Source organism: Pygoscelis adeliae, unplaced genomic scaffold (assembly GCF_000699105.1).
Source record: "Pygoscelis adeliae isolate BGI_AS28 unplaced genomic scaffold, ASM69910v1 Scaffold4, whole genome shotgun sequence".
Classification (NCBI taxonomy): Eukaryota; Metazoa; Chordata; class Aves; order Sphenisciformes; family Spheniscidae; genus Pygoscelis; species Pygoscelis adeliae.
This window is the reverse complement of record NW_008824986.1, coordinates 2,192,541-2,209,610: the sequence shown is the minus strand read 5'-3', so window position 1 is coordinate 2,209,610 and position 17,070 is coordinate 2,192,541. Positions and strand designations below refer to the sequence as shown.

Genomic DNA, 17,070 nt, shown 5'->3' with positions numbered 1-17,070 from the left:
CGGTTGAGGGCGTGAACTTCCGCCGCCAGAGCGCTCGATAAGGATTTCAGGCCGGTAAGACAATCACCAGCAGCAGCGATGGCCGAGTGGTTAAGGCGTTGGACTTGAAATCCAATGGGGTCTCCCCGCGCAGGTTCGAACCCTGCTCGCTGCGGCCCACAGGGGGTTGCTTTTTTCCTTCCTGTGCTCTCTTACTGCTTACAAGGCGAAGGTTTTACTGCTCGTGTCGGCTCTCGCCGTTAGGTGTGCCCTCTGCAGCAGCAAGAGGGATTATCTAGTGTGTAGCCTATTGCAACTTCTTAGGCCATGCCTACTGTCCTGGTTTCGGCAGGGATAGAGTTAATTTCCTTCCTAGTAGCTGGTACAGTGCTGTGTTTTGGATTTAGGGTGAGAACAATGTTGATAACACATCGATGTTTTTAGTTGTTGCTAGGTAGTGCTTACACTAGTCAGGGACTTTCCAGCTTCCCATGCTCTACCGACTGAGAAGGCTGGAGGTGCACAAGAAGCTGGGAGGGGGCACAGCCAGGACAGCTGACCCAAACTGGCCACAGGGACATTCCATACCATGTGATGTCATGCTCAGTACATAAAGCTGGGGGAAGAAGAAGGAAGGGGGGGACATTTGGAGTGGTGGCGTTTGTCTTCCCAAGTAACCGTTACGCATGATGGAGCCCTGCTTTCCTGGGGATGGCTGAACACCTGCCTGCCCATGGGAAGTAGTGAATTAATTCCTTTGTTTTGCTTTGCTTGCGTGCGCGGCTTTTGCTCTACCTATTAAACTGTTTTTATCTCAACCCACGAGTTTTCTCACTTTTACCCTTCCAATTCTCTCCCCCATCCCACTGGGGGGGAGTGAGCGAGCGGCTGCGTGGGGCTCAGTTGCCAACTGGGGTTAAACCACGACACCTACACACTTCTCTGCTGCTTCTGTCAAGAAATAAAAGCAGTACCAAAGCAGCAATAGGTGCCAGGGCAAGTTTCCATCACTGCATCTAAAACACTTGTGATAAACAGCACTCAGTGGAGGTGGGACAAGGGCACATTGGGTTCAGTGTTCTTTCCACAGCTCACCACCTAAGTCCTCTGTAGACAGGACAGGCACTGCCCAAGTGCAAAGCTCAGGATTAATCCAATGCATTACACAGACAGTGTCTCGACTTGCCCAAAGGGCTATTGTCTTGCCCCCATATCCTACAGCTGATAAAAAAAAAAAAAAGTCAGCGGCAGACTACTCTATATTGAATGCATTTGCTCTGTCAAACCTTCCCTTTCATGAAGGAAGCTGGTGTGATTACTCCTAGACCTCCAGTGAGGGGGTCCTAGATCATCTTTTCCTGTCCTTTCTGGTCTTCTGCACAGGCATGAAGCCCACACACACAGAGTCTGGCAGTGAGGGGGGAAAAAACCCACATAAGTTATTATGCAACTAATAACCAGGAAAAACGTAAGAACAAGGCACTTCCCCCTACACACACACACACGCCCCTCCCCACCTCCCCCCCCCCTTCCTGACTGGGTTAAACTGACCTTTCACCACTCAGATGTGTCAATCTCCTCCTATGTGTGACCCCAGCATTAGCAAAGAGCTGAAAAATTTGCAAAGTCAGGTTAGAGAAGGCTGGAAATAAGAAAAAGGCCGTTTCCACAGAGGCCAAAATAGGCTAGAGTAGGAACAACCACTTTTCACTCCTATCTCTTTTAAAGACAAGGCAAAAACCCAGCACAAACACGCATGCAAAACCATTCTTTCTAGCATCATTTTGTTAGTGCAACTTAATTTAATCAGAAAATGGAGGCAGGGGAAGAAGAGGAAACATTGAAAGATCCCTGCTCAGAACAAAATAAAGAAAGAAGGGACAAACAAACAATTGTTCAAGCTGGCAACAAAATGAACGTTTCAAAGTGATCCCTAACAAGGCTTCCAGGGATTTCAGGTTGGGTGTTTCTTTCTGTTAGGGCATGTGCAAGTGTTAGAGGTTACACTTTAGAGGGAATCTTAAACTAGTAAATAATTGACAATGGTACCGTGTAATGCGTGACCATAACATTAGGCATTTCCCTTAACTTCTCACGTGTGAAGGTACATGCCAAGGGATACTGGAATCAGACATCTTATCTCAGATGTTGCAGAAGAGACAGTTTTTAAATTCAAGAGTACCGATTTAAGCATCCTTTGCTAAGGTACAGTACCTGTACTACTGTCACCTTAGGATGTTTGTATTCTAACAGCAGCTTAAAATTGTGTGGGTAGAGCAGTACAACATTAGTCACTCTGCAAAATATCACAACTTTTAGTGAGTGTGCACATTTCCAATAACAAATTAAAAAAATATATAACTTCTTTTTGACATATAACGCTTGATATTTTTTAATCAGGCAGGAATTTAAACTCTTTTTTCTTCTTTTATAACTTGAAGATCCCACCCACCCCTGTCATCTGGAACAGATGAGAGAAACCCTATTTTATGTAATGCAGTTTTGGGCAGCATTCCAAATTCATAAGAAGGCAGTATTGAGAGAGTCAAAATACTAAACACAGTGGGCAAGCTTTGCACTAAGTCCTTCTTTTCCACTGCATCACTGAAGAAGTTGCCAGGTTTTTTTACTGACCACTAAGTGTCTTATTTCCAAAAGACATGTTTCATTGCTTTAATAGATCTGAAGACAAAGCACCAACACAATAAATATTTATTAGGAAGTTTGCAACTTCAAGATGTCCTTTTCACTGGGACCTTGCTGGGGATGGAAACATCAAATGACCGACATCAAAAGACATGGTTATTTTAAATTTTGTATTGAAAAATAAGAGGCCAGTCTGTCAGAAAAGCAACAAAAATCTCCTCTGTCTAAGGAAGTATTTGCATGTGGTGAACCTTTTCTTCTTGAAACTGATTTTCCCTAAAATTTGCAGTTGAAAAATAAAAGAGCAGCAGCGAACACCCAAGATATTTCCCACCCTCACCCTTCAGCAAAATTTATGAAAATGTTCCCATCAAGGCACTAAAGGGGAAGAACCATATGGTTTTAATTGCGGGGGGGGTGGGGGGTGTAATTTTTTTTTTTGTAATTACAGAAGAAAGTAAGTAAGGACTGCCAAACAGCCTACTAAAGCTACATACGCATCAGCAGCACTAGTGTTCCAGGTTCAGTGCTCTCCTCTTGACTCCTGTCACTTGTCATCTCCATTTTGTTGCAAAGAGTTAAAGTGCTACTGTTCTGATCTGCTTCCCTTTTTAAACCTCAGCTGTTAAGAGTGAGAAAGAGCAAGGCAGTAATGAATCCGGTGCTGGAGTCCAGACCCCAAAAGGTACATATGGGCTCAACAGAGTACTGCTCCCTATCTCTGCCACTTGGTGCAATTTTCCTCCCCAAACCTGGCTCAGGCCCACTGCACAGTACCTTCAGGGATCAAGGTGCCTCCAGCCAGCTAAGCAAAGAGATGCTTAAGATGTCCGGGCTCCTTTTTATCATCAGCTGTCCACACTGAAGCAAGCAGCCTAGTCCTTTGGCAGTGGCAGGCCAAGGATGGACATGGGAATCCTGAGGAAGACTCAGATCCTTTGAAAGCGAGGACCAAAAGTAGCAAAAAGCACCAAAGGCACCCAGGCCCAACCAGCTGGCACAGTCTCTTAATCCTCTGGACCTTTCTGCTCATTCTCCTGCCCTTCCCCCCCATCCCATCAATATCATTGACACAAAGTTGTTTATGAGAAAGAGGAGGAGCTGACAGTCCTCTACCCAGCATAAATTTGGGAGCTCCATGGAAATTAACTGCTAGTAAAGGACCAGCTCTGACAATCCTGACAAAGTAAATGTAGTTTCCTTAAGGATTGATGCCTGAGAGTCAAACTGCATCTCCTTAGAAAAGCTGTCTGCTTTTGGTGCCAGGAGTCCTTCAATATTTTCAGAGAAGCAGTTTTGACAAAGCAGCAAGCAAATAATTTTGTCCAAAGCACTGAGAACCACATCGCATATCAAGACTGGAAACCTTCAAACGCTGGCAGCAAATTTCATTTTCTAGAAGTAACCCCTCTCCCTTACTGCCCCACCAGAAGAAGGGAGCAAGAGCAAACCACTGTGAAGATGGAATAGAGAGGAAAGAAAATTCATTTTCTCCAGCATCCATCACCTGTGACAGGTTAAGATATCCATCAGAGACCTAAAACATGTAAAAGTTCCCAGTCTGTATTGTGCACCACTGTAATGACTCAGACACGAGTCTTTCAAAGCTGGGACAAACAGAGCACGTGAAGAGTTTCATCTTCATTAACATGGGAGGGAGAAGAGACTAATATAGCGAAGGTGAAAGAACAAACATAACGCAGTGCCTACCATTGCAGGGAGGCTCGGCAACTCTTGTAACAGCAGGATGAGCACGTACACTGGGCTGCAATAAAAATACCCAGCATAAACTAACTGATAAATATCACCCCATCTGACAGTGACAGAGGCTGACAACTCACTGAGTTGCTTTTTCTTTTGCTGTGTAATTTCATCAGCTTTACAACAGCTTCACTGCTTACCTTACCAGCAGTCTTGTTGCTCATTTCAGGATATGAAAGTGTAAGATAGCAATGTTCATGCTCAGGAAATTAAAGCTACCCAGTATCTTTTTTAATCATCAGGATACTTGCTTTATATTACAGAACTTATAAACTGCCTTTCTGGGTTGTTTTTTTTTTTTTTTTTCCTCTCTCATTCAAAGAGGAAGACAAGCATTCAGGAAACAACCTTACCTATCATTCAGCATTACGCAGCCTGAGATTTTAAGTCATATACTATCTGTATTCATCATCAAAATTTTAACTCTTACGTTGCCACTTGGGAAATGTTGGCAAAACAACTTGGCAAATACTGGCAAAGCAAAAAGCTTGTGAAGAACTAGAAAACTCTCGATCTTATATATATTCAACATTTGCACAAGAACAGGCATGACAGCAGTAATTAAAGATATATTAATTTTATATAACTCAAGAACCCCCCAGAGCTGTTCAGTTTCATCGTAAACAGCTGGCTAAATAGTTGCTTAATTTCTGATACTACAAAACTGCTTGATACAGTTTGAGAGACCTAGAAACACAGTATTAAACAACATGCCCTATTCTCTGTATTTTATTATCATAATCATCCACCTGCACCCCCATCCGCTATCTCATAACTTCCAGCTGAAATTTCATCAGCCCTCGAAAGTCCAGTAATGGCCAAGTTTAATCAATACTTTTGAGTAGACTCCAGAGGATCTAGGCTCACTTCACAGGTCTGTCTATTTTCATACCAAGGTAAGCTAAGTCATTTAGAGCTATAGCTAACAAAGCACTCAAGCATAGTAGTGCTCAATTGCTGTGTGGTGCAAGTATGCACCGAGTCAGACTCCTCAGATACCCAGAAGGTTCAGGACCCTTTGTTACCTATCTAAACAACTCACAGGAAATACTGAAGAAGAAAATGGGACCTTACCACCCCTTGCAGGTAGCTGCCCTCTCCCCCAACTTGAGATTCACAGACCCTAATTCTAATATATAGCATCTGGGTTTGTTGCTGCTGTTCCGCACCCCCACAACTGTCCTTCTGCAGCTGTTTCCATTTTGCAAAGAAAGTTCTCTGTTGGCTGCTGAAAAAATGTGTATACTTGACTCTATTGCCTTTTAATCACATCTTCGCAGAGCTTGAAAGATCCACCTTACAACCCCTGCTCCAATTAATATTTAAGCATAAGTATGTTGTGTGCTTACCAGTGCAGAGGCCAAGGCAGCACATTATTGTGGATAATGTCATGTGGGATATTTGCTGGATCTTTCCATGCTACTAGCAAAAAAACTTGTAAAAATACTATATATTTAAAAAAAAAGATAATTGGTTTATGCTTGGGGGGTGGGCCCTTAATGATCTAACACTGAGTAATTTGTCAGGTGCTTATTTCTTTCTAACACGAGGGAGAACTGGGCTGCCCACTCATTCCAGTTAACTGTTCTTACTGGCCAATAGGTCAGGTCCCACCAATGTTGTCCCAAAAGCAAAACAGGCTGCACAGCTTCCTTTTGCTTTCCAGTACCTCCGGGTTTGCTCTGCTAGGAATAGGTTAATTCAACTCCATTTTGAAAATACAGAAAATTGGATAATTTCAAGTTAAATATATACATAAATAGAAAAAAAAGTCTGTACAGGCGTCCTAGAGCACCAGTTAATCATCTACCCCCTTCATTAGGGCAAATAGAAATTAAAGTACTGATCTCTAGCAGCTATGTTGCAAAATGCAAGTTTTGCCATCAGCTTTTGCTGGGCTAAGAGTCTTCCAAATATCTGCAATTATTCATCCAGAACAAGTATCTAAAGGTGCTTTCCCAAAACAAACCATGTAATAATTGGCTAATAATGACACCAGTTTTAATGAAATGAAAAATGTGTTTGCTGTTCAAAGGTCTATTGTATACTCACTTCTCAAGGGAAACCAGCTGGTTAGGTGCCAAATCATCCCTCCAACTACCCCCTTTTACCTTTATGAGCATGTGAAATGGGGAGAGGAGAATCTGAGCTGTCATCCGATTCAAAGTACTCCAGCTGGTTGCATTTCCATCTTTTTGTTAAAGAGAGAAAAATTGTACCCTATTACTTTGTATCCTTCGCATGAACTAGAGTTTCTTCTGTTACTACTGTTCAACATTCTTTACAGTCCCTCCCTATAAAATGGATTGAACGCCTTTCTTGAGCAAATACCTTTATAGAAAGGAAAGCAGTATATGCACTAGAAGAAAATGTGTCATTACATTTAGCAGATACAACAGAGAATTATTAATCTCATCTCTATGATGTTTTCAAGCTGCAAAACATGCAAGGGAAAAGCACGTAGAATAAAAAAAAAAAGATTTTTGGATAAGCAGGATGATGTGCTGTAAAAATAGCTATTGCTACTGATGCCATCAAGCTATTGCTACTGATGCCATCAAATCTAGGATCAATGTAGCTGTATCAGCAGAACACCAGTACTTTGAGCTTTTATAAACTGGGACAAACACAACCAGCTCAATATACTAATGAGGTTAATAGGATATACATATTATCAGGGTTCCATTGGCAGGCACTTGTGTTACAATTTATAGCAAACAGGCACCAAACAGGAGAATCATAGTAGGTCAGCGAGCACATCATACCCTTGCATGGTGGAGCCAAACACGTCACTCCAGGGAGAGACAGACATCATAATATTGTTTCCATGTTGGGAGAAGACTGTAGTTTTCAGATTAGACTTTCCATGGAGATGCCCAAGATTCATAACTGGACTCCTTTAAGCTTTTACCCACTGAAGGGACAAATAACAAGAAATTCAAAAGGGATCTCTGTGGTGGGTAGAGGATTTCAATTAAAAAAAATTAAAACAACCCCTTTCTGTATACATGCAGTTTTATTTGTTGCTGATGGAATTACTTGCCTGCACAAAAACACAATGTCAACAACTGACACATTAGCCAGGTTTACAAAGAAGAAAGCTAATACAAAATAAACAAACACAATGTAGAACTTGAATGGTATTTGATATTTTGGGCAACTTTTCATGTGAGATTTAGTACACATTAATGCTGACTGGCCTGATTCTTCATTCCTCACCATACAAAACCCTGATAAGACCCTGTCTACCAGGCCAGAGCAGGGAGGGAAATTACTATTAAGCCACAGGACAATGCTAGCACACATACAAGGGGTATCAGCTGTCCACCAATAAATCTTAAGAAGAAGAAAGTTGCTAACTGGAGAAGTGAAGTTCTGGAACTGCCTTCCAAAATAAATAGCTGGTGCAAAAAGGGTACTTGTTAAGACAGAAAGCAAGTGATTTTTAAGAGTGCTCCATCTACCACAGTGACCTTCTTGGATAATAAGAAGGCTCTTATTTCATCTATATCCTAAGATCACAATTCTCCAACAAGTTAAGTTTGCAATAGTATTGTGCATGCGTGCATTATAAATTACTACGGTAAGTACAATGCAATGGAGAAGTGAACCAGAGTACACAGATTACAAATAAGCACAGTTTGTTTAAAGTTCATTGTCATATAGCTTTTGGAAGATCATCACTGAATAGGATGATATGCTGGAGTCTAACATTGACTTTTGGTTCTACCGAGAGTACATTCTTTATAACATCACAGTATTGAGAAAAATATTATTCAATATTACACAATATTTAAGAATACAAGAAACAATATATAAGATGTTAGATAACTTCACAAAATCACTTTATGTTAATACTGAAAAGGGCTTTGCTTATTAAAGTTTGCTTATTAAACAGAAAGACCTCCATCTGTAATGCTCATAGCATGTGTGTTAACAAATCGGTATTAAGACATTTATTCGAATGATGTTCACATCACAATGAATGAATACAAAATACAAATAACTTATAACTGCTTACAAAAAAATACTGAATTGTTGAACAGATGATCTCATGCTCCTGCGTATTTTGCATTTTAGATCTCATAGTTTCTGAATTTCCTCAGCAGCTCTGAGGGAGCATCCCCTGACCAGCGGAAACGTAAGTGCCAGTAATTTGCCTCTGAAAATCCTGAGGAAAAAAAAGGAGAGGCAAGTAAATTATTATAAACATGTATAAAACTAAGTTGTCTGAAATTATACTTGATAATCTTTCCCCAAAAAAGTAAGTGAAAAATTGGTCACTTCCCGTGCTCTTGCTAGCAGGGACAACCTCTGTATCCTTGGCACTGTTTGAACAAGACCTCAAGCAAACACCAAACTTCAACATATATATCGGCTGGGAAGAGTCCAAAGGAGAACAGCAAGAACGATGGCAGTCCAGAAAAGAGGACTTACAAAGAAAAACTGAAGAAATTGCATTTGCTTAATCTAAAGAAGAAGAGATAGAAGGTGACATGATAAAACTCAAGTACATGAAAGGCAGTAGTCTGGAGGGAAGGTACAGGTGGCCCTTTCCACACACAAGGGAGTAAAGGAGTTTTTCAGACCCTGCTCTATGTTTCTATGATCTACGGGCTGTTAACACTAAAGTGTGATCTTCCTATATCAGGAAGCTGAAACCTATTACCAGACTTAGTGTTAAAAACTCTTATTCAGGCCGAAATAGCTACATGGAGTTGTAGTCCATAATTCTTACAGACCAGCAGACAGGAACTGAAACTATCCCAGTTTAAAACTGGAATCCAATATAATATATTTTCCTGGACCAAAACAAAAGCATTATCAACATCCTAACGTCAAGTATGAACACTGAAGTGCATACAGCCCTGTCAAATAAATATATTCTAATATTAACATTTATTAATATAAATATATTCCCACTGGATAAATTAGGTAGGCATCTGATGGGTTTGATATTTTTTCCATTCAAATCTATGGAAATTAAATTAAAACTTAAAAAAAAAAAAGAGAAAGAAAATGCCTGCAAAGAAAGCTCACCATTAGACCTTAGACTAGATATAAGGAAGACATTTTTTACAGTGAGGGTGGTGAAACACTGGCACAGGTTGCCCAGAGAGGTGGTGGATGCCCCATCCCTGGCAACGTTCCAGGTCAGGTTGGACAGGGCTCTGAGCAACCTGATCTAGTTGAAGATGTCCCTGCCCACGGCAGGGGGGTTGGACTAGATGACCTGTAGTGGTCCCTTCCAACCCAAACCATTCTATGATTCTGTGATTACAAGGAACAAGAGGATGTTTTCTTTACTGTGAAATTTTACTGTTTTACAAAGGATACAGTGATGATTTAGTTACCAAAAAACAGCAAATAGTATAATTTTATAAAGCATAATTTTTAAATATAAAATTTTCAGTTATGCCTCACATCCATTTGTTTGTAGAATTTTCTTATCTATTTTCCACATTCCACAAATGTTTGAGATTAAATTAGGTTTTGCTACCCTCACAGTTCAACTTAATTTCCTGTTTGATCAAGCTGGGAAGAAATGACAGGACTTGGTTTAATAATAGTTCTGTGATAACATAAGCCTAAGATTATGAAACTGCCGAAGGATCAAGCAGAACAGAGGGTGTCCATTGTGGTAAGTAAACTTTGATTCAGGTGTAGTAACCTAAACAACAGACAGGAAATACTAACTGGCCCGATGACAGCTTTTGAAACACACGTTTATTCCGGTGCATGCACTATTTTTTAAAAAACCTGTTCAAATACAAAAGAATCCTTCAAGTCTCAATTTTTAGTCCTCATTAACTCATCAGATGCAAACTGTGCATAAGGACTGAATGCTGCATAAAAAGAAAAAATATAATACCTAAACGTTTTATTTAACATTTTTTAAAGTTATTTTTAAAAAAATAACTGAAAGTAGTTGCCTTTTTTAAAAATTTTGATATAGCAGCAAACCATTTTGGTTTTAGAAGAACTTTTTTTTCTTCTTCTTCTCCAGTTTTTGGTTTTACTAGCAAACAAGCAAGCAAACATGGGGTAGGGAGGAAGAAAGGTCTGAAAGCTTCAAAATTAAATAAATAGTAAACAACATAAAATCCAAAACAAAACCCCAACCTAAAACCACATTAAAAAAGCTACCAGCTAAACATATTATTCTGGAGAAGAATTTCTCATGACTAAAAGCCTCCATTTCAGGCCAATCCCTGGACACTGCAATTTTCTGTAACTGCTGGTTTCACTTACTTGGGGAGTCTGGATTCTTTGAAGACTGTGGTTTCACATCAGGAATTGCAACATCTTCTTGCTCCCTGTTCCCATCTGACAATCCGTCTTCACTGTTTTCTGTCTGTTGGGTCCAAATCTCATTAGTTATGTTGCTGCTGTTATTCAAGTCAGGAGCCTCCAGCATTTGGTCCTTCTTGCTTTGGACAGCCCAGTGCATGGACTAAAGAAATGCAAAAATAACAAATAAAGAACTAATTCCTATGCCTTAAAAGATTTTTAATGAACTTTTTTCTTTCTTATATTGTTGTTAATAAATGGTAAACAAAGCATATATTAGAGAGGAGCTTGCAGGTCAATTCGATAGGGGTTACTTATTGCAAATAGCATTTGAGAAGATAGTTTATGTCAGGTGGGGATGAAGAACAAAATGTACAAATGCATCAAATAATTCTAAGGCTCTTTTGTCCAGTTTCTTCTGTCATGACTTCTGACACTTTTTTAAAAGGGCTTGAGTGACTTAGAAAATGTCCATTTTCAAAGCTGTCTTTGACTTCAAGGTGCCTCTGAAAACAAGATAATTTGGAAAGCTTTACTATTACAGTCTGTGGAATGACTTCTGTTTGGAACTAAACTAAGCTTGATGGGATACTTCCAGCAAACATTTAAGATCAGGCATAATGCTTTAGCTGAAGAGGCTCTCAGACTTCTCTCCTAAGCAGAGTTGAGGCAGGCAGAATCGGCAAGGGAAACATTTATTTACCTGCCTTAAAATCTGACCATGTAGACTTTTAACTATCATTCACCCTAATAAAGCAGGGAAAAAAAAAAAAAATCAAACATTATGGAATTAGGATCTACTAGCAACACGCTATCAAATTATCTCAGTAGCAAAATTAGGAGGGAAAACAACCTTCAGAACATCTGTCTCTGTCACAAATCACCCCACTAGCCTAGCAGGGCCCCTCAAAGACCTGCGTGAAGCCCAGGGTTCCAAGGAACCTACCTTCTAGATTTTTCAGTTAGCTCTTTATTTAAATCAGATAGCATGAAAACCCATCTGATAAGCAATATACCAAAAGGAGAACGTAGTGTACAAAGGTCCTAGCTTTGAAAAGAAATAAAAGGTTCCTACAAAAGCAAAGTGTGCTGAAGCATTTGAAAATAGCCCGTAAGTTAAACTTCATATAATACACATAAAAGCAGCAACTTGATAAATTCACTCTAAAACTACTAGCCTAAAACCCTTCTGTGAATGGCCTTCCAATTTTTCCTGAATTTCCTTAACTTCCTTAGTGCAAGAATCACTCTGCACTATTCCCATCCCCAAAACCCACCACTGCAGCAGAAGTGTTGTAACTTATCCCCTCACTCGCTGCAACATTTTCTCCGGACCAGCCCTACCTCCCCCTCCTCCTGAAGGCCCAAACTTTCACAACACCAACCGTTTTCACAGAATTGCTCAGGGCCTCCCACTGCTGGAACGGAATGGTAATTTTGCTTCGTCGCCAGTAATCGTAACGCGCTCGACTCTCTTCATTAGTAAGAATCTCCTTAGCTTGCTGCAGCTTCTGGAAATTCTCCACTAGAACACAAACCAAAAAGATACTAAAGCCAGTATTTGTTTTCAAAGAAATTAATTCAGATGTGAAAGGGGAGCTGCCAACAATGGCTTAGAGCAAACAGGGTAGAGGAGACAGAAGGAGAGCTGTGTGACAAAGGTATATGGTTGTTCTGCTTACAGCTTTGCAAAGTTTTAGCTGGCTTTAGGATCATAGCACCTTTGGTGAATAACTGATATCCTTTTCAAATGAGGACTAAAATGCTCATTTGTCTACCAGCTTCAACATCTCCTAAATTTAAGTTCAGAGAAACTTACAGAGTACGGCAGGCAAAAGGCACACCTTGCCCCCTGTACACAACCTTAAAAAGGGAAATTAAACTAGAGTAATAATGCTTAGAAGGAACACACTTAACATCCACAGCAGCAAGGAAGTCAGAGCAAAGCACAAGACCAAGAAAACATGAGCGGGGAAAAAAAAAAATGACAAGCAAAAATTGACAAGCAAGAAGAGGAATCTAAACATAGTCCAAATTAAGTAACTTGTGCGTTTTATTAGGTATGTTTTCTACATATGCTAAAATGTTACCTTGAATACCAGACTGCAGAATGAGAGCTCTTGTTTTTCCCCTACAGGGTAATTTTTCATTAAATGGTTACTAAGGATGCACCTGCATGTTACTACTTGTAGAAGGGTTATAAAGATTTAGATTTTATCTGTGAGTCACCTATGTTACAGTGATCTATTATTATTATTCTTATTCATTTATTCCAGTTTACAAATTAGAGAGATTTATTTTTAAATACCCTAAGTCCAAACACTAATCAAAATTGTTAACTATAAATCAAACAACAGACAACAGGTTGAGGGGGCTGTTCTATTAGGTTTCCTTTTCCTAGTGTTACTAGTTTTCAACAAATAAAAGCTCTACTTTAATTATTCTTTATTGAGCTTTAAGATGATGAAATAAAAAATATAAAGTAAGCTTTCACCAGTACTGTAAAAAGGTATTCAAAGTAAATACAGCATGTTCAGGTAAATAGAGCATAAAATATTTCTTCTTGACAAACAAAGCTGCTCCAACATTTGGCACTTGGCCTCCCTTTTCAAGTACTTAGTTTCAATTAATTGGGGGGGAGGGAGAACGGAACGACACAGGACAGGGGACTGGGGGGTGGTACAGACAGAACAGGACCATGCACTGGAATAGTCTCGCTTCCCTGCTGCAATAGCCAGAATTTTCTGCAGACAAAGTTGATTCCATTGGTTTCACTGGTACTTGTGCTATCATTTAGAATAAATTAAGTATTAGTGATCAGGTTATTGTTGATAGGTAGTAGATTGTCTCTCAAACACCAAATCTCAGGGGGTTCCTTGTCAGGGAGTCTCAAAGCGAAAAATCCCATCTATTTCACCTTTTAACCGCCTCCCTTGTCAACTCTCTGATTCTAGGCTAGGATGGCACATCAGTAAGGAAAGCCGAGCCCTGCCGAGACCTCTGCTCGAGGCAGTGGTCTCATTCAACATCTGCTGTACTCCCAGCTCTGCTGTCTCAGGGGAGGGTGTGGATGGGGTCAAACTCACACAAGTAGGTAGGCTACGGTGTTCAGTTTATGCTTATGTTGTTCAGTTTATAGTTAAACTAATAGGAAGAATCCAAAGGGAAAGTTTTGTGCATTAATCAAAATGAGAAGCATATTTTATTATTCTAGAACAAATTTTTGGTGGGGACCGTAATTATGATCAGAACAACCTTTATTGTAAGAATATAAACTATTCAGACATCAGTGAGCACTGATTAGAGCTATCTTGTGGTTATGAATGGGAAAGATTGTCTCCAGATAACTCAGGTGCTGCTTAAGCCGTCACAGGTGTGATGAGCTGCACGCTTTCATAAACGCAAATGTCAGCTGCTGTTCTGCAAACAGATGGCTAGTCATGTGGTGCTGGCTTCTCTATTTCCAGTCATTAAATTACATTAAAAGAAAGTAAAGTACATTTAATGTGTTCCTGATGGGCTTGTTCGTGGAAGCAAATTAACTAGTCATTGCAAGTATGGCACTTGAATGCCACTGAGCATGGAAGCAAGCCAACTTCATAGGTCTAGAAAGGGATACACTCCATAAATAATTTCTGAATTAAAAGATGTTCTACCACAGAAAGAAAAAAAAATTGAAAGTCCTAGGAAAAAAAAAAAAAATCCAAAAAGTGTCTTCCCGCTCTATCACCTAGGAGTGTGCAAGTGTTAGAAAAGAATATTAAAGCTTGCTATTTAAAGACAATATGCTCAATACACATGACAATTAAAATATATTGGGGGAAAATATGAAGTTTTAAGGCTGAAATTAATATCTTAGTCATGTTAATATAAGAAAAAAATAGATTGTTTTTAAACAGGGAAGAACACATACCTGCTTTGGGGTTTCCAGGATGTTTGTCAGGATGACATTCAAGTGCTTTAATCTTAAATTCTGCAAGAATTTGTTCAACCTAAACAGAATGTCGAGACTTAAAGTGAGTAAATACATACACACAGAAAGATTTTCAAATTTGCTTTTTGAAAGGGGTTGGGAGGAACAACGAAGAAATCTGAAAGATTTTTTCCTATTCGTTTTTACAAGCTTTACTACAAGCAAAATAGGTAACAACAACCATCTATCAGTGACACTGCTTATTTAATTTCATTTTCCATGCACTCATCCTTATTCTTGTTTTTGTGAGGCTCAGTCATCCAATATGCCAAGTTGGCTTTAAGAAAAATGTGTAAAGATCATATGTGCAAAACCCCTTCCTCACATTTGACCACGTAGGCAAAACGTATCACTTCAGTTGCTCTTCACTTTGTTTAATCAACTCTAACTTTTAACGAAGCCTCATTGCAGGAAGCAAAGACCGTCTGTATTGATTGCTGAAGATCAATTTGTGGGATTGGGTGGCTTTCTCCATATTCTCTTCACACGAAATTCAGCCAGTATCACATGACTTTTCCATTTGGGATACCCCAAAGCTAGATAACTAGCAGTTCACATTCTTCCTGTCAAGTTAATTTTCTGTGCAAAAAGGTTGGCTTGGAATAGAATAAATTCATAATCAATATTAGAATATTGACATGTATTCGTTTATTAGTTAATTACAAGTTCCCACACAGTTTACAGTACCATAAAGTATTACAACCACTGGAAAAACAGAGACATATTAACAGTTAAAAAAATACAGGAAACCACTGGAGGGGGCATCAGCCTAGATTTTCAAATTTTCAGATGTTTCGAAGTATCTTGCTTCTTATTATAATTCAGAAGCCAAAACTTCTTTATATCATTCCAGTACAGCTTAAGCTTTCACAACAATTTGCCCTAAGATATCAATTAGCTACTATTCTTTCCCATGCTAGAAAGGCTGTTTATATAAATTCCTCATCCTGTAAACCCTGATATCATCTACAATTTAAATGGTTTATTTCAAAATTAAGGCTCATAACATTTTTTCTTTAGACTAAAATTGCAGTTCACTCAGCTGGCTGGCCAAATTTTGTTGTCATATGCTGGGAAAAATGTGGTCTACAGTGGTATTTCAAGAATTATACACTTTTTGCTCTTCTCAGTAACTTCTTCCAGAGGGAGAGATAAGGCGGTATATTTCCAGTCAGTAAGACACTTAAAAATATATACATTGTACAGAGAACTTCTTGAAACCGGTTACTATATAGCTAGCTACCATCTCTAAAACTTAGTTATATAAAGGGGAACTTCAAAGTTAAAAAATGTGCAGTAGCAGAGGGGTAGCATGAAAATCTTCAGTTTAAAAAAAAATCAGTAGAAGGAGAAGTTTATAGGAAGTTTATACAAAATATATGAAATTTATATAAAATATTCAGTGAGATGTTTTACCAAGAAAGGTATCCAATACCCACTATATATGAATAACACTGTTCTTGGAAGAAGGAAGTAGATTAAATCTCCCCTTTTCCTCCCAAGTCTGAAGATGAACTAGGTGTCCACGAGCTCAATTCTACAAGAAGCCAAGAACGAACATGGGTGTTTACTTGAATACAAGGAAAATCTGTAGAAATTGAGACTATTTGGGCTTAAATTTAACCAGGTCAGATCAAGACCAGAATATTCAGCAGCTTAGATGAAAGTACTGCAGCTGGGAACGTGCTGTATGTGCCTATGCTGCTAGGGATACTTGACTGCATATACAAAGTACTGTGATTGCAAAACACCTGTAACGCTTCAAATTTCTGTTAAATGTTAGAAGTAGCGTGCACCATCCGGAGGGAAGGCAATCATGGTACTCAGTCAACTTGTGATCTCAGTTCCTACTCCCATGTCAAAAATAATCCAGTAACATCTGCTGCTTCTCTCAACAAATAATACTTGACAGATTTTTTTTCAGGACCCATTAGCATTTATTCCATCTTTTTAATTTCATTTTTAAGCGATTTGAAAAATCATTATCGTATGCACTTGAACTATTCATTAATTGCTAAGCCCTTAAGGAATTAGCGTGAGGTAGAAAATGAGAAATAGCATCTGCAAAACAAGCCTACGTAGGAACTTTAACACCGCCCTCTGCTGGGATGACTTTTTAGGAGTTATCTCAGGAAAAGCTTGAAATTGCCTTCTGTAACAGATGGAAGATGCTTACTAGTATGCTTTCAGTGACAGAAAAGACAGAGGTGTTTTCCCAGTAGTTGACCACTAGGACAGATTAAATTATGATCTGATTAAATTTACTGAGCAAAATACAGCTTTTATCCTCACTGAATACAGCAGAGTAATCAAAACTCGTTTTCCAAAATCGAAACACAATTCCAGTGAATATAACAACTAGATTAAAAAATATTGGCATACCACTAACTCAGGCTATGAAAAAAAAGTTACATGGACAC

The 17,070-nt window shown here is 39.1% G+C and overlaps 1 protein-coding gene and 1 non-coding gene across 3 annotated transcripts in view; one reads left to right on the top strand and one right to left on the bottom strand.

Annotated features, from left to right (window-relative positions):
• Positions 1-72: 72 nt before the first annotated feature.
• Positions 73-154, top strand: TRNAS-UGA. Its single transcript has one exon. It is a non-coding gene; the product is annotated as a tRNA-Ser (tRNA).
• Positions 155-7,576: 7,422 nt separating this feature from the next.
• The window catches only part of DNAJC12 (DnaJ (Hsp40) homolog, subfamily C, member 12), a 10,366-nt gene continuing 872 nt past the window's right edge, over positions 7,577-17,070 (bottom strand). The window contains exons 2-5 of one of the 2 annotated variants that reach the window (XM_009325822.1): positions 14,591-14,669; positions 12,063-12,202; positions 10,639-10,840; positions 7,577-8,557 (exon numbers count right to left, since the gene is read on the bottom strand). In XM_009325822.1, the coding sequence (XP_009324097.1) occupies positions 8,463-8,557; positions 10,639-10,840; positions 12,063-12,202; positions 14,591-14,669 (516 nt within the window). In that variant the 3' untranslated portion in view covers positions 7,577-8,462. Of the gene's footprint in view, positions 8,558-10,638; positions 10,841-11,400; positions 11,425-12,062; positions 12,203-14,590; positions 14,670-17,070 lie in introns of those variants that run through there. The other variant, XM_009325823.1, reaches the window with a different exon arrangement.